At 43.1% G+C, this 18,371-nt stretch overlaps 1 protein-coding gene across 2 annotated transcripts in view; it reads right to left on the bottom strand.

The window, feature by feature from the left end:
* Positions 1 to 18,371, bottom strand: part of igsf3 (immunoglobulin superfamily, member 3) — a 108,778-nt gene that overhangs the window by 21,818 nt on the left and 68,589 nt on the right. For both annotated transcript variants that reach the window (XM_089002995.1, XM_089002996.1), the window contains exons 5-6: positions 16,940 to 17,347; positions 8,805 to 9,224 (exon numbers count right to left, since the gene is read on the bottom strand). In XM_089002995.1, coding sequence (XP_088859121.1) covers positions 8,805 to 9,224; positions 16,940 to 17,347 — 828 coding nt within the window. The remainder of the gene's footprint in view (positions 1 to 8,804; positions 9,225 to 16,939; positions 17,348 to 18,371) is intronic.

Raw genomic sequence — 18,371 nt, 5'->3', positions numbered from 1 at the left:
TGTCAAATGCCACTAAGCGCCTTTCAAAACTCTCAAGTATACTTTACAGTCACGGTGTAATGTATGTTTACTTTTTGTAGCACACACACTGCTGGGGTCTTGACCAATCACGTGGCTTTAACGGAAGACGCCATTTTGTTTTTTGGAGAACGGCCTCACTCTCTCTCTGTCTGTAACCCGATACCCCAGGGGCGGGAAATAGAGTACCAAAAAAAAATCCGCTTCCATTTCCTTGTTTGGAGAACAGGCTAATTCACGAACGACACATCACTCATTGCGGAAGCTCCGTGTGTATCCCGAAAAATTATTCGCATGCCAAGGTAAAATTATCATAAATGTAACGTTCGTAAACTGAAAAGTTTGTAAGCCAAGGGGTTCGTAAACCGAGGTCCCATTGTATATCCGGCCCAAACACTCCCTCCAAATGCTCTCGGCCCGTCCCCTCTGTCAAATTTTAGAACACACTGTGGCCCGCGAGTCAAAAAGTTTTTTCCACCCCTGACCTAGAGCGTCTTGAAATGAGTGTGACGAATTAAAAAGGCTTTCATAAAATTATGTTCTGTTCCAGTGCACGCCCGGAAGACTCGGGGCTCACCACCCGTTATGACCCCACGCGTCTGCGGCTTGCGTGCTCGTAAACAGGCGCGGGAGGAAACACTGAAAGAGTGGCATGCAGGCAGCCAGTGCGCAGAGTGCCGCCTCAGGTGAGCTCGCGGGCAAAGCGCAGTATAGCAGCGGAAAAACAAAGAACGAGATTTACCACCATGTCGTTGGCAATAGCCCCGCCATAACGGCAACCACAACACCGTATTCCTTATTATTCATGAAACACCGGTGAGAAAGCTGCTTGTAGAAAAATGTAAACATAATGGAGAGAATTACGAGGGGGGGGAGGGAATCGGGGAATTATAAAATATTGAAAAATCACAAGCGTGTGAAAGAAGCCGAGGGGGTGGCGGAGTGGTGCGCACAGAGGAAAAAACATGCTGCTAAGTGAGAGCAAGGGGAAGACATTAAAAGAGACTTATGAGCGGAGCGAGAAGAAAAACGTAGGAAGACAGAGATGGAGCGGCTGAAGAGAGGGCGGGCCATAATGAAGACGGACAGCTTCTATTCATGGCCTGATAGGCGAGAACCTCCGATCGCTGCAGTCACTATCAATACTAGCTTGGCGGCAAGTGTTTCACCACAATAAAAAGAATTGCGCACATGTGGCATCTGCTAGTGCCAACCCATATTAAAAAAAAGGCGAGAGGGGCGAGGATAACCCCGGAGAACTATTAAGAACGGGAACAAGGCGTGATAAAGTTGCGGGAAGTCAACGTCATAAATCCTCCAAAAACTCTTGTCGCGCGGTGACAAGATAACAGTGTGGGAGCCGGATAAGAAATAATGAGAAGAATGAAAGGTAGTCAATCGAGCGGAAAGATGTGACGAGTCGGGAAGGGCCGACTAACACACTTGTAATGTAGTAATTGAGTGTCGACAAGTTTGACATGTTTGTGAAAAATTGATTCGCTGAAAAACATGGAGTCAACAGACTCTCAAAATAAACCAATCAGAGGTCAAAAAGTGGATTGCACCCACGCGAGTCAAATACTGTGCATTATTCATTTCGCCCAAAAAGTTATGTCAAACTACCAACGCAAAAAAAAAAAAATGTTTTTGTGATTTTTTATGTGTTGTAGATTTGATCCTAATTTTAGGGTTAAGTGTATCACCTAAAAAAACAATACAATACAATACATATTGATGTATATGCCGCTTTAACAACAGCTGAAGCTGTAACAAAGCGCTTAACATGGACAGCTATCATATACAGGAAATAAAGCAGTCACAAAGATAGTAGAAAGCACCAGGCAGTGAAACCAAGATCAAGTCGGAATCATGCGGAGTCGAATGCCAAAGACTACAAGTGAGTTTTGAGATGGGTTTTAAAGACGGGCTTGTGAGGGGGGGAGTGCCAAATGTTCAGTGGAAGGTCAGTTCAGAGAAGTGCGACCAGCAACAGAAGGCTTGATCCCCTATGAGCCTTCGTTTAGTTTCTGGCAAATCTTAGAATGTCTGGTCAGCAGACCTGAGGTATCGGGAAGGTGTGTAGGGGTGGATGAGCTCAGAGAGGCCAGCAGAAGCAAGGCCATTTATAGGCCAACCGACACCATTTTTTTGTTTCCTAACTGACATCAGAAAAACGTTTTATAGCATCTAAAATACCCAAAACACACAGGCTGATATTTTTAGTCAAATACAAAACACCAATAAAAATGACTTAAAGTGTCCCAAAACCACTTCAAAATGATCTAGGAAATGGCGAGTTTCAGAAGGTCCCGCCCCCCTGTTCGTGAGGTCACGCCAGGACGTCTCTAGAATCAAAACAATGGCGTCACATTCGGAGAAGATGCTTTCTTGTTACTCATCCAGTTATGAATGTGATTGAAATAGTTCTGAAGAGGAAAGCATCAATGTTTGCAATCGATTAAAGAAGTCCTTGAACTCCAATGTAGCTCCCAGAAAATGCACAAGATGGCGCACAAGCTTTATTTAATAAAGCAAACGCCCCTGGCGTCCAGGCAGGCGCTATTTCAGACACTGATCGACACCATATGGCGACTACCACAGTGTCCTGAAAATGAGAATGAACCAATTAACTGATTGTCATTTTTCCTCGCGGTCGACCAAGAAAATGTAGTCAAAAGTTCATCCGTGGTGCAGGCTAAAGTGGGACAGACCCTTTCTGCAAGCCCCCCCCCCCCCCACTTCTCCCTCTATCCTTCCCCCAGGCGACATCCCCATCATCCTTCTGGCCCGGCCAATAACCTCTTAATGTCCTACTCCACATGCTAGACACGCACCAGCTAAAATGATGAAAAAAATTTATGGAACTCCCCAAACTGTCATTAAACTAAACTCCACTTCCATTAGGGAAAATTTTGCATAATTATTTGTGTGTGTTGGTGTGTGCGCAGTTTGTGTTGTGACGATATTAGATTGTGTCATGGAGATGAAGGCTTCCCCCGGTGAGCTGCCGTGCTGAACACGTGTTTGCCGTTATTGTGCTGCGGCGAGACACAATAGCGAAAACCCAATCAGGTAAAAAGTAATAAATGCAGCCAGTGTACGCGGGAAGTGGATCACATTTTCTAATGTCTTTTTCGGGGATTACATTAGGGAAGATCCTAGAAGAAAATTAAACATTGGCCGTGGGTGGTTAGCGCCACGCCTCCTCGTCGTGTTTGTATGTTGCGTGCACATATTAGATTGATGGTGCTAAGCAATAGACCACCCACTGCTTGTAGCCTTGTGTTGGATAATTCAAGCTAAATAGAAATGAAGTGTATGAGTGCAAGATGCTGTTTGAATGGCACTCTTTTTATACCCTTATCCCCCATGCGATTTGCAATTTTGGACCAGGAAGTAGACCAAAGGCTACTGGCACATAATCATTTGGAGCAATCGCATGACGCACACGAAGACAAATTATTGGGACTCCTGTATTTATACCTATAGGAAATAAAAATCCAATTTTCGAGGTTTCTATTTATTGAAGATGACTTTCTCCATGAGCATTTTTTTTTAAACTTTCTCCCTGGAAAACTGTTCAGTAATGAAAAGTAATTTTATTAAAACAGGGAGTAGCCTTTTCTCATCTTTAGGGGTGACTTTGCACCCCAACCCATTTACTTCTGAGCCAATGGCAAGTCAAGCTTGAAAATATGCCCTGTTTGTGTATTAATTCATTCACTGCCAGATGATGTGCAAAAATGTGTGCACTCCAGGGCCAGGGTTTTTGTCATTGTCACTCGAATTGCTGGAACCAAAAATATTTAGGTTTAACAGTACATAAATTCAATGCAGCCGTAAGAAACCTTAGACTGTCTTCTTTCATCAGAAAAAAATTTTCATTTCTAGCTTATTTGGTTCTGGAGTAATATGAGGTGCAAGTAGGGGTGCCTGTACAAAAGGCAAAAAAAAAAAAAACATTGCCAGAGGTCGAACCAGCGCTTTATCGAAACCCCGCGCAAGAAAAAACAAAACCCGAACAAATTAATAATAAAAAAAGAGTTAATTCCTAAGTTATATGGGTATGTAGTTATATGAGCTTATAATGGGGGCGGCTGTACAAAATACAATACAATACAATACATATCGATTTATATAGCGCTTTAACAACAGCTGAAGCTGTATCAAAGCACTAAAATGGACAAAAGGCAAATTCTGCCCCCTCGTGGAAGGGAAAACGGGCTCGTTCACGAACGACACATCACTCGTTGTGGCAGCTCCGTGTGTATCCCGAAAAATAGTTCGTATGCCAAGGTACAATTTTCATAAATTTAACGTTCGTAAACGGATAAGTTTGTAAGCCAAGGGGTTTGTCAACCAAGGTATCACTGTACAAATCTGCTTCTTCAAAATATTACAAGTAATAAAATTAAACTGTGACAAAACAGGACAAGACATCAGGAAGCTAGCAAAGAGAATTCCACCCCCGCATCGCTGGGAATCGGCGGTGAGGCGGGTTTGCTGTGAATATGCAAAGCAAGCACAGGAAAAGCTCTCAGAGGCACAAGGCGATGAAAACTCGTGAGCCGGGCCGTTCATGCGAGAGCGCGGATGTATATATGCACGTGTCGACGCGCTCACCACGCGGGCCAGGCAGCTCATGCATATTGAGCGGGTACCAGGGGGAAGCGCGATTTCGCGATGCTCAATTATATATCTGGACACTCCCTGTGTTTGCTTACACCTCATTTCACACGCAGCCTTTGTGGGAGTCAGAAGACTCGGGCCTGATTGGCTTACACTCAATGAAAATTGAGAGGTTAGTGGAAACAAATTACAGTAAAGTATCGTTATATCGATATCGGTTATATTGATAATACTGCTTATTACGATGCTATTTTCAGTTCCTGGCAAATTTCTTCTTTTTATGTATCATTAGTTCCGTTTAGTATGATACATGGTTATTATGATAATCCGGTTACTACGATGCTCTTTTTCATCTCCCGCCAGCCATTTTGCTATGTTTATATCGATACAAAAGCAGTTTAAGGTGAATCGATATTTGCTTAGGGGTTTCTATGCAGTACCACCATTAGCGAAATCTGTATCAGTCGCACCGTTGGTCACGTGACCAGCTTCCGTGTCTTGCGCAGTGTAGAAGACGCCATTTTCTACCATAATAAAGACGGCATATGAAGCGTTGGACTACGGACCTGGATCAAAGAGGATGAAAATGTAAAAATACTGTAGTCTTTTTACGTCTGTGTAAGCTCTCAGTCGTACAGGAGTGGTCCATCGATGAGAAGGTTTCTTCAGCCGTCATCTGTACAAATGTGAAGGTTTCGGACGTTTCGCCTCCTATCCAAGAGGCTTCGTCAGCTAACTAAAGTCTGACTGGTCGTATCGGCCCTATTTATATATCCCTAATGTCCAGACATGGTGGCGCCGGACACAGCTATGATAGGTCCCTACTCTCAGGTTGGGGGGGCAGAGGACCCCTCCCTGTGGCCCCACTGATTGTTCCTACATTCCTGACTAACGACTGGCCTATTACTCCCACTCCCACCGGTATCACCTCATCAGCATAACGACCCTCGTCAGCATTACGAAAGTTGCCTAACCTGTTTTGCCTAAGCAGGCTATTGTATGAATTCAATAGTGGGGCCACAGGGAGGGGTCCTCTGCCCCCCCAACCTGAGAGTAGGGACCTATCATAGCTGTGTCCGGCGCCACCATGTCTGGACATTAGGGATATATAAATAGGGCCGATACGACCAGTCAGACTAGTTCGCTGACGAAGCCTCTTGGATAGGAGGCGAAACGTCCGAAACCTTCACTTTTGTACAGATGACGGCTGAAGAAACCTTCTCATCGATGTAGTCTTTTTATACAGTATACAGTTGTTTGACACCAATTTCAACCATGTGGAAACGATTTGTGATATCCGAACAACGTACAAGGCAATCATGGCTGTGGAGGACAATCCAACAAGCAACTCCATCACGAAATAGTTCAACGTGCCGCAGAATACTTCATCAACGTTTTCCATACATGTATTTAATTGTGTTTCTGTAAGCTCTCAGTCGTACAGGAGTGGTCCATCGATGAGAAGGTTTCTTCAGCCGTCATCTGTACTCAAAAAGTACAGATGACGGCTGTGGCAATCGATTTAATTGTGTTGTATTCAGATATCTTTATCAATTGCAATAATCACTGTTTTTCATATGTTTGTACATGCTGGCGTTCGAGGTTTTCTCTCGTGTGTACAATGTCAACAATGTCGAGTGATACGCTTCATGTAGTACGGCACAGGATCGGACCTATCGATAGTACGGTTATATCGCCATTTTTTCTGACTCCCAAGAGTATCAATATAACGAGACTTTACTGTATCTGTATGAATGAAGGTCCCCGGATGTGAAGGACAAAGCATGGCGGGGACTTGGGCGACGCCTCATTTCTCATACTACGTAGGAATTTGCGGCACCGACAATACAATGATTGCTTTGTCACACTTGCTGACTGACTGCCACTCGACAGCTTATGGAATGATCGTTTTCACGGATGGAATATTAGGGTGGTTGACCACTTTAGCACAAAAAAAAGTCAGAGGAGGACCTTGAATGCATCCCCTTGTAGACAGTCTGGGTTAAAGCAAAAGCAAAGTGGCCACCGGGGAGAGTAAATGAGCTTTCAGGATGATGAGGCGATTCCCAAATAACTTGTGAAGGGCCGGTCGACGCGCCGTCTTCTGTGTGGACGGCTAAGGTCACAACACGGACACCAAACTAGCCGGCAATGTCGCGCTCTGGCATGTGTACGGAGGAGTCACCTTTTTTTTCTGCGCGCGCGTTTGTTAATGGGGATCAATATTGCGCAATGAGAACCGGTCTAGTCTGCTCATGTGACTACATTCCTCTGTCTCGCTGTGAAAGACTTATTGATTAGCCAAGTCTGTGTTTGTTAGCACAAATGTTACCCGTGGGCACGCTAAAGGACACAAGCAAACGTCACATATCCATGCACGCTCACAGGCTTAAGTTCATGAGCATAATTATAATTATAACACTTCATTAATAATTAATTAATTATAATTAATTATCCATAAAGATGGAATGGATAACTGAGAATGCCCAGTACAAAAACTTTCATTTATTGAATTAATAAGAAAACATTAAACTTCTAATGTATCTTATGAAGCTCCATATACTTAAAGGACAACCGACAACATTTTTTGTTTCCTAACTGACATCAGAAAAATGTTTTATAGCATCTAAAATACCCAAAACACGCAGTATGATATTTTTAGTCAAATGCAAAACACCAATAAAAATGACATAAAGTGTGCTAAAACTGCAACAAAATGAACAAAAAGTCCCGCCCCGAGTCCATGACGTCACGCCAGGTCCCAGAAAATGCACATGATGGCGCCCAAGCTTTGTTGGAAATGGGCTGATTTGTCTGCTGGGAATGTGTGTCAACTAGAATCAAATAGAAATCTCGGTGCAACACACAACGATTCACCATCGCATTATTTATGTATTTTCCTTCTAATTTCGCCATCAACACGGAGCAACACAAAGTTTTCAGACCAAACAAAGTACCGCGAAATGCATTGTGTGTCCTTCCTCGGTTAGGGGCGTTCCAGACGTGACGTCAGGACTTGTCACCAACTCAAAAACAAGACTTCCTGAAGATTCAGCGCAAGTCTTAAAACGTAAAATATAGCAATATGCGGTAGAGTCTTAAAATACGCTCAGTAGAAGTCATTTGAAGTGATTTTACAAATTATGGACAGACAGACAGACAGACAGACAGACAGACAGACAGACAGACAGACAGACAGACAGACAGACAGACAGACAGACAGATAGATAGATAGATAGATAGATAGATAGATAGATAGATAGATAGATAGATAGATAGATAGATAGATAGATAGATAGATAAACCACTCAAGAAACTAACGAAATAAATATAAAAATAAATAAACAAACAAAGAGGATGGAGGAATGGATTAATATTGCCTAAATTGCTTTGACACGGTGGTAAAATGTAGCCATTTATGCAAGACATAAGTATTACCTTTGTTGTGATAGGACACGGCGGATAATCATCAACAAAATAAAGGCTGCCTGCCTTTCAGTGCAATTTCATTCAAATTTCTGGCAACAACAACATTGCATCATGCGACATCAATTTGACCTTTCAGATGACCATAAAACATCATGCTGACCCCATGTGACTTGTTCATTCTCATTCCAAATTGCTTCTGCGGGTACCACACAGGGCCTTCACCATACCTGCATTATGAATTATGTATCATGCTGTTGAGCCATACAAGACGATGCTAAATTGGGCCGCCGTGTATCTGTGTGCCGATTTGTTGTTTGAGTTTAGCCACTAATTGGGAGTTTGCCCGTCCGTGTATGTGTCGCAGAGGTCCAGTGAAGGTAGCATGGACAGTTTAATGCCTCTGCTGAGAAAAACATAAGTTCAAGGAGAAAAAGATCACTCTCTTTATCACACTTTCCCACTTTGACCCGACCGTCTCTGTGCCTCGCTTCCCCCGTCTTCCTGCCTTCTTTTCCAACTTTGTTCTTCCTTCCGCTGGGATCTTTAGCGATCTATTGGCCGAGCTCCAACCGGAAACCCCACCCTGACGCAAACTCCAATTAGTTGCTAAACTACAGACCAAGAACAATGATAGAATGCGGACATCCTCTCAGCTCAGCAGCTCACTCTCTGTATGTGTGTGTTGAGTTCCTCCAATGAAGGCCACGTGAACGCAAGCGGTGCCTTACCTGGTTGGAAGACGCTGATTCCCAGCAGGTTGGAAGTACGGTTGGCAACTCTGCTCCAGCTGTTGTCGTAGTTTTTCCTCCACAGAACGGCGGTGCACTGGTACTTGCCCGCCTCGCGGCGACCCGCCCGCGTCACCGACAGCCGGAAATTGGTGTTGGAGTGCGAGCGGTCCACGGTGGTGCGGGTACCCAGACCGAGCAGCTGCTCCCCCCACTGCAACGTACCCTCCCGGGTGAAAGTCACCAACTCCTTGAACTCGCCCTCGCCGGAGGCCTCTGTACCAGCCGGCATGAAGCGCCAAGTGACCGAGGTGGGGACGCGGGGGTTGTGGCGGGGCTTGACCAAGCACAGGAGGTCAAAAGAGTCTCCGTAGGTTATCGATGGTGTCCGTGATGAGGCAGAGACTACGAAGGAGGACTCTGAGGGTGAGAGAACAGAGGTGAGGTTTAATTTGGATCGTGCTTACAACACACTTCTGAGATCATTATCACATAGGCTTAGTTATGTTCAGGTGATACCAGTGCAAATGGGGCAATCAGGCCAGTCGTAGACCATAATCAGTCAGGACAATAGAAGTAATCACTGTAGCCTCCCCTACCTTAGAGTAGGGACCTATCATAGCAGATGTCTGGCACCGCCATCTCTGGACAGTAGGGATATATACAGTACATAGGGCCAGATCTACCAGCAACATTTTAGTTCTCTGACGAAGCCTTTCGGATGAGAAGCGAAACATCCAACACCTTCAAAGAAGTACAGATGACAGCTGAAGAAACCTTTTCATGTCGAAGGACCACTCCTGTACGACTGAGAGCTTACACAGAAATATCTGAAACTGTAACAAAGCGCTTCAATGTCTGTTTTTTTTTTTAAATCATGATTGAACAATACTAACACGCCTGCTGGATGGAACGCTACACAAAGATAATACGTCTGTCACAATGAGACGCGACACAATGAAGCGACGTATAAGGAAGCGGACGGCAGTCCGGTGGTGCATTCAGTTGGTCGAGAACTGATATTCGTTTGTAAACTGAGGCCTAAAAATGAATTTTTTTGCCCGAAAACCCAATTGGTCGAGGGCCGATACGTTTGACTGTATGTTGATGATGATGAAAGGCAACATAACCTTGAGTAGATTTTGAATCTGACTAATATATACCAGTTTCCCAAAATGTTTCACCTTAAGCCACCTCAAATCTCAGTCAAACTGGACAAAATCAATAATCAAGCCATTGGCTAATTGAATCTGACATGAGGTGCTTGGCACACATACTGTATACTAAATAATACTCAATGGGGAAAAAAAACTGCAATCCCTTGCGGCCCAAAGGAAACATTTTATTTATTGAACCATAAAGAACATGATGTGCTTGTCAAAAAAGTGGATTGCCATAATGTTGTAGCTAAATTATAATATAAAAAGAGATGAAAGGGATGAGGAAAAAAAAACCCCAATGTCGATATTTGAGAGGGTGCTGGTGATGATTGCCCGCGTCATTAAGCACTCAATCATTCGTGAAACAGAGATTCTCAACACTTCACTTTCTAGCTACAGGTCCATGGAAATTAAAACTATAGTTAAAGGACAACCGACACAATTTTTTTGTTTTTTAACTGACATCAGAAAAACGTTTTATAGCATCTAAAATACTCAAAAAATGCAGGCTGATATTTTTAGTCAAATGCAAAACACCAATAAAAATGACTTAGTGTGTTAAAATTGTAACAAAATGAGCTGCGAATTGGGGATTTTCAGAAAGTCCCGCCCCCAGTTCGTGATGTCACGCCAGGACGTCTAGCCTTGCTCGAGAATCAAAACAATGGCTTCAGAGAATTCAGATTCAGAGGAGATTCTTTCTTGCTAGTCATCCAGTTATGAATATGATTCAAATAGTTCTGAAGAGGAAAGCATAAATGTTTGCTATCGATTAAAGAAGTTCTTCCGTATCAATTCGAGCCGTATGGTCTCCAATGTAGCGGCCAGAAAATGCACAAGATGGTGCTCAAGGTCTATTGCAAATTGGCTGATTTGTCTGCTGGGAATTTGTGTCAACTTCTGTATGGTGTTACCGCAATTGGTAGTCTTAGTGCAACGCACAACGATTCACCATCTCGTTATTTATGTGTTTTCCTTCTAATTTCGCCATCAACACGGATCAACACAATGATTTCAGACCAAACAAAGTACCCAAAATGCATTGTGTGTCGCTTTCTCGGTCAGGGGCGTTCCCTCCGTGACGTCATGTCAGGCATCGTCATCAACTTGAAAACAAGAATTTCTGAATATTCAGAGTGAGTCTTAAAACGTAAAATATAGCTATATGCCGTGGAATATTTGTAAAATACACTATGTCGAAGTCATTTTACAAATTATGGACACAACTTGTCCGAAGGTGTCGGTTGTCCTTTAAGTATCATTGTAAAACAATGTGTATATATAAATGTGGCACCCCTTTTATACAGAACGGCGATAATGAATATTAATTAGTTTTTTTGATGCATTTATTTAGCTTGCTAGCTAGCTTTCTATCTATTTGTATTACTATTCTATCCGAGTTACTTACGGATTGGGTTAACGCTGGCACGTTTGGCTGCCACTGCTCACCCACAGAAAAACTTATTCTGTGACTGTAAAGTGACCCTGAGAGTTTTGAAAGGCGCTTATAAATGAAATGTATTATTATTATTATGTATATAAAAAGACTGAAATGCTCAACTTATAGTGCACGAAAACTTCAGAAAATTGGATCGAGGTTGACTAAATGTGGCAACGACCAAGAGTGACTGAAACCGAACGAAAATTGAGACTAAATTTAGAAATGGCTGTTAAAAATAACACAAGTCGGGACATAATCCACATTCGCAGGTCTGTTTTTTGGGAGCTGTTTGTTTTTTTTCCCTCATTTTCCCCTGCGTGTCAGCTTTTGTGTGTGCGCTTCATTCACGGTGAAGCGCACGCCTCAAAATGAACAACAATGCAAAGGACACAAGGGAAAGACTTCTTTTAAGCACCAACGTACGATCTCCGCCCACCTCGCCGCCGAGTGGAAACTGTCCTCATTAGGCCAAAACGTTCCATCATCATCATCATCACACTTGATGATCAACATACGCCTACGAGCAGCGTGGGATCTCAGTCCGAAAATGATCTACTGCCATGTTTGTCATACTTTGTGTTAAATATGAAGCACGAAGCAAACAACGAAATAAAAATTGGATGAATAAAAAATGGAAATATGACTTTTGACAAAGATTTCTCCCTCGTCTTGATTTTGTCCTGCCCCTCATCCCTCTCTCTCTGACAGCCCTCCTCCCCATTGTGCTTTAGGGTACTGTAATCAATGGCTTTTTTTTCCTCAGTCCGGCCCATTTAGTACACCGCGGCGGAGGCTGCCTGGGGTTTTTCATTTTCGCACTGACAAAAAAATAAACCTGGGCAGCCATTTCCATTGAAACGGAAAGACTCCACAGAATAAAAGGCGACCGGGTCGTCTATGCGTTTTGGTTTTGTTGAAAAATACTCCACTCGAGTCTGTCAAGCTAAGCTACTGCACCATGCTGCCTTGTCTTGACTGTGGCACACAAATGAAAAGAATACGTTTCCCGGTGGATTTTTTCATGAGGATGCCCTTCAGGGTTTTGTTCGAAGGCAGCAGGAGTCCATTAGGAGGTTATGAATTCAATTAGGTTAAAATGACCATATATAATATCTGGACCATTAGGCCAATCGATTCAGAGGTCGCACCCTGTGCCCGGTGAGCCACCAGTGGATGTATATTTTTCCTTTTTACGTGGACAAAACCAGCAACCATTAAATCTACAAATAAAAAACAGTCTGACACAAAATGGATGTAGACCCAATAATAGTTTTTTGAAAACTGAAAAACCCACAAACCTTTATATTAGCTATCTATTAGCTAGCTTTCTATCTATTTGAGATACTTCCGGGTTGAATGAACGCTAGCAAGGTGTGACTGCCGCTGCTCAACCACAGCAAAACTTATTCTGTGACTGTAAAGTAACCTTGAGAGTTTTGAAAGGCGCTTATAAATGAAATGGATTATTATTAAAACAAAATAAATACAAGATGTCCTTCAGCACAAAATGTCCGCCGCATCAGGGGACACTAGTGATGTGTCGTTCGCGAACGAGTCGGTTTTTAGAGCCAGATCTCTGAAGTGAACAAAGAGAGCCAGCTCTTAACAAGGAGCCGGAAATGGAAGCCAGCTTTTTTTCCCCTTTATTTTCCGACCCCAGACTTCGGTTAAAGCCGCACATGATTGGTCAAGGTCCGTAGTAGACGAGGGAGGGGAGAATTACAGAAACGCGCAGCAGTGAGGAGAAGGGGTAGGGGTTAGAGAAACTGAAGCACACTGTGAGTAGCATATGAAACAGGACAGGGAGACGACAGAGCTTGATAGCACTACAAATAAAAAACAAAAGTGGGTAAAATTATTGCAAATGATTTCCAGCCATTTTGAATTGTAGATGACAAATGATTCAGAAAATATACTCATGCTCTCAACCCAATCTATGCAATTCCAACCAGGAAATTTCCCCATTGTTGGGATATGAAAGCCTTTCTGATTCATTCATATACGACAAAGAACGTGCTGTAGTCCAAGAATGGGTCAAAAAAAGTAACCACAGGAAAAGTGAAAGGTAGTGCATGTTCTCTGTGTCACGATCTGGTTGGCGACCAACGGGCGGCGCTGTCGGCCCCGCCTGCACCTGCACAGGTGCTGGTCGTCCCAATCAGTGGCAGACTGCCACGTTCTGATTGGCGACCAACGGGTAGCGCTGTCGGCCCCGCTTGCAGCTGCGCAGGTGCTGGTCGTTCCAATCAGTGGCAGTCAAAAGGACTCCCGGCACGACCATTCAGTGTCGGGTCATTGTATGCAATTGTATGCATTGTACATTGTGTATGCACTGTATGCTGTGCATGTGTTTGTTTCATCTTGGCAGATTTTTATTCTTGTTTTTTTTGTTGATACTTTTTTTTTTTTCCGTTCAGATGGTTTTAATGTTTTTGATTTTTGTTCCTGTTGACTTTATTTTAATACAATTTCTCAAATACAACCTGCTGCTGCATCCTGCCTGCTTTTTGGGATCCACGACTGCCATCACCACCTTGCAAACCGTGACACTCTGCACATATAAATAAAGCCTTATAAATTAACAGTTGATATAGTCTATTTTTTACATGAGTAATTTGTTTTACATGATTTTTTGTAGTTAATTAATTAAAGCAAAAAAAAACTGAGGAGCCATTTGGGAGCCAAAAGAGCCGGATCTTTTCAGTGAGCCGAGCCAAAAGAACAGGCTCTCTGTAAGGAGCCGGAATTGCCATCACTACGGCACAACACCATTCATTCAAACACGGACAAAAAGAGGAAGCCGAGACAAGAACGTCTTGATGTGTTTGTGCTAAACTACCGTATTTTCACGACCATACGGCGCACCATCTAAATAATTGCAGTCTCAGTTATGGATAAAAACAAAAAAACCACATTGCATTGTTGGACGCAGGCATGTTAAATCATACGCTATCTTAAATGAATACGTTAGCATCCATGTATGCTAGGATAAGTTTTTAACTCAGTCACTGCCATTCTCAAATTTATTCAGGAATTGAAAAGTATGACGATGCGCGCCATCCTCGAATTTGTTCAGGTTTTTTTTTCTTGCAGGGGTGGGCGTTTGAAGTTTCGGCATTTACCTTTTGTACAGCTCCACTTTCAATGCAGATAACTCTACAATCAAATCTCGAAATGAACTTTTTTCTACTGAAAGAAGAGAGTCTAAGGTTTCTTTGAATGCTCCATTGAATGTTTATGTAGTCCTAAAACTCAATATTATGTGGGTCTTGCAATTTCATTGAAAATGACAAAAACCTTGGCACTGGAGTGGACACATATTTGCACATCGACTTGCAGTGAATGAGTTAAAAAGGCAGCGGGAGTAAAACAACGAGTTTGTTGTATTTTATTGAACTCTTAATATCTGTATGCTATCCTCAGTTATGTTCACTTTCAATCGATATAAACAGCTTGTCGGCAAAACATCAGTTAGTCAAGCAGACCCATCGAAGTCACACACCATCTCACAAATTGTGGAAGACGGTACATGCGCAGCATCCATTTTGGAGAAAATGTCAGTCTTTTCAGGGTAATCAAAATACGCTACGTAACAGGCCTTGTTCAACAAACGAATATCTGCCTGGAGCTAACCAATAGCCACTTAAAAATGGACCTCTTTGAGGCAAGTTAATCTGTGTGTGTGGTTTTTGTGTGCGTGTGTGTGAGTGAGTGGGCGTGCTTATTGAGACCCTCTGCTTTTGACCTGGCCAGCTCTTCACTGCTCCGCTCCAGTGGTTTTCTCAGCCTGTACTCAGAATGTTCTTCTTAACTCTGCACTGATGGAGGGCAGACCCATACACTGTGGAACACATCGGTGCTGAATTTCCATTTGGATAAATCCAACTAACTCGTGTGTGTGTGTGTGTGTGTGTGTGTGTGTGTGTGTGTGTGTGTGTGTGTGTGTGTGTGTGTGTGTGTGTGTGTGTGTGTGTGTGTGTGTGTATAATGATTGCCACCGTAGCATGCAACACTTGACGTGTGGCAGGTGGTGTGAGAATGTGTCCTAATAGTTCTTTACCCCCAGGCAGAAAATGAATAAACCATACGGTGTTCTAAGACTCGCTATGGACAAAAGTAATGGGACACGTGGCCATTACACCTACAGCAGTGGGTCTTAATCTTGTTGGAGGCATCGAAACCCACCAGTTTCATATGCTCATTCACCGAACCCTTCTTCCAATGACTGTGCCTATTAACTGCAGACTAGAATGAGGGGTGGACCTCTGTGGCGGACGATCCACCGAACCCCTGAGACCGACTCACCGAACCCCTAAGGTTCGATCGAACCCAGGTTAAGAACCACTGACATACAGTGAATGAAAAATGAAAAGGGGGCTTCTGGAACAGCTTGCACTCTTCTGGGAAGACTCTGTGAGACGTGTGTCCTTAAATCTTGAAAATCTGGAGCTCACATGCTCTTTTCTTGTTCTTTCAGTGATGAGATTGAGTTTTTCACATTCGACCGGCCGGCCCAAATTCATCCAAGCATCACTTTATGAACCTTGCTTTGCACCGCTACGAGCTTCGCCTGGCCACTGATTCAGTTACTCATCAAGAGACGTTGTCTAGTTAATATGCATCGGAGGTTCACAATGTTTTGGAGTCAAATCTGTGTATTGCACGACATGGCAGGGAGGAGCTTTTTAAAGAAAAGATTGAATTGCAAGTTTTCGTCAAAAGAAATCGTGGGTTGGAGCCAATCCAAGATTTTAGTCAAATAATAGTTTCAAAGATCATATTTACTACATGCAGTTATATTTACAATCACATTATCATAACAAATCATTACAAGCTATGATTTCAATAACGGATCAACATCAGAGAGGCAGCGCAGATGTTTTTAGTGTTTCAACAAAGAGTCTAGAAAGATCTTTGTTTGGTTATTCTTTCCGGCACAACAGCAAATATTTATCCGTCTCCAATTCAATGGGCTGAGTGCTGTCCGTCAGCCAGTGTGTCACTTTTCGGCACCAAAACAATTATGTTCGACACCCTAAAATAGACAATAAGTGCAGCAAAAATTATGGTACAGTACAAGACATATCGCTCACCATTTAGCAGGCGGAATTGGACATATTCAGTAGACCACATAATTGATTTAAGTAGGTCTCCATAAGTGTGTCATTGATAGTGCTTGTTTGATCAGTTCTAGCTATTAGCTTTATGACTTACAAGACTGCATTTGATACATAAAAGTTTATGACTGGCACGTCTCTATGGACAGAGCACTGCAATGTGTCACGCTTCATCCAGTGGATACCGCAACAGTACACATCAAAAGAACGTTGCAATGTAGTGAAATGGAACCTTTTTTTTTTATCAACTTTTACGACTTAGAATAAACGAAAATATTAACTTAACTACTTGGTGGAAGGCCTTTCCTACCTTAACCATTCATTGTGTAGAAAAAGCATGAGCACATTATGTTCCTATTTTATGTGAATGGTTCTTGAAAGCAGTTCAGAGTTTAAAAAAAAAAAAAAAAAACTTACCGACAGTCTTGACGGTGACCACCCTCGTGTCTGACTTTTCTCCAATCTGCTCCCAGCTGAGTTCCGGTTCAGTGCCGCTTTGAAGCCACTCGGTCGCGGTGCAGCTGTATTGCCCTTCATCCCCAGGCAAAACGTTGTAGATGGATAGTAAGAAGGTGTCAGCCCCCGACCTCTCAACTCGTATCTCGCCATAGCTGGAGCGCTCCCTGTAGGCATCGCTGTGGCGAACTGTGCCATCTCGGTCCAAAGAGGCCAACCGCTGGGCCGGTTCACTGCCCTGTTTGTCCGTCCATTGCCAAACAACAGACAGCGGGCCCACGGTGGACTGCACCAAGCAGGTCAACTGCATCACGTTGCCCTCAAGTACCTCGGAGGAGTTGCTCGACAACAAGACGGTGATGTTGCTCTCTGTAAGGACAACAGACAATTCTATAAAAGTCAGCAAGTAGGGAGATGGAAGTCCTTCATTTTTCCAAAAATCCTTTCCCTACAATTAATCCGAAAGACAACAGCAAAGGACACATTCAGTATTAAACAATTGCAGAGAACATGAGCCCAAGGGGCAATGAAACAAATTACAAAGTCTGTTCCCTGGAGTGTAAGACCAACCTATGCGAAGCGTCAAGCACCACTCTTTTTGCCTGTGTTCGTGAGAGGTTGCAATTGCGGATTCGTTTCTGGCCCGAGACTCATCCGAGTGACGGATAGTGAGCAGGCCCTGGCGGGTTTGGGTTTGTATAGGGGATGAGGTTGTTAGTCTTTCAGAACCCGCAGTAGTTTATTAGCGGAGCTAAGAAGGATTGTATTACAGGAGGCAGATGAAGAGGAGGGGAAGCAGTTCTTCCAGGCTCTCTTCTCGCTTTTCCCGCTTTACGACAACCTCATCACTTCAAAAACATCGCAAAGCTGCAGTTAACCCAAAAACTAAAGTACCAGCAGGCCAAACTTTGTTCTTCCTCCCTAATAGACATGAGCCATGTATGAATACATTATATTACATTCGCCACAAAGTGAAACCTAAATATCCTTTTTTTCCATCCCATTTCACATACATTCCATCACTTTCATACCCGAGATAACTGTACAAATAAATACACATGGATTATGGAGGCGCAACACATCAATGAACATGGGGTTTTCACATGTTTTCTTGAGCTTTGAATAGACCGAACAAATTTGTTACTTCCCATTCAAGTAAATCACCTGCTGTGAAAAGACAAATTGACCTTGAAATGTATCTGGAGCGTAATTTCCAGGTATGGTTTAATGAAGTGCGTTGTGCATTTTACATGCCCCTTTGTCAACGTTCCCAAAATATCTGACCCCTTTACAAGTACACCCTAGTTATTTTTTTAAAGTACAAATTCAATACTATGTAAGAGCTGAGAGAATATCCATTTACACACCCTTCAGTCTATTCCTGACACAAAAC

The sequence above is a fragment of the Hippocampus bargibanti genome, linkage group LG08 (assembly GCF_051943395.1).
Source record: "Hippocampus bargibanti isolate YZ-2025 linkage group LG08, ASM5194339v1, whole genome shotgun sequence".
NCBI lineage: Eukaryota > Metazoa > Chordata > Actinopteri > Syngnathiformes > Syngnathidae > Hippocampus > Hippocampus bargibanti.
This window is presented reverse-complemented; position numbering and strand designations above follow the sequence as displayed.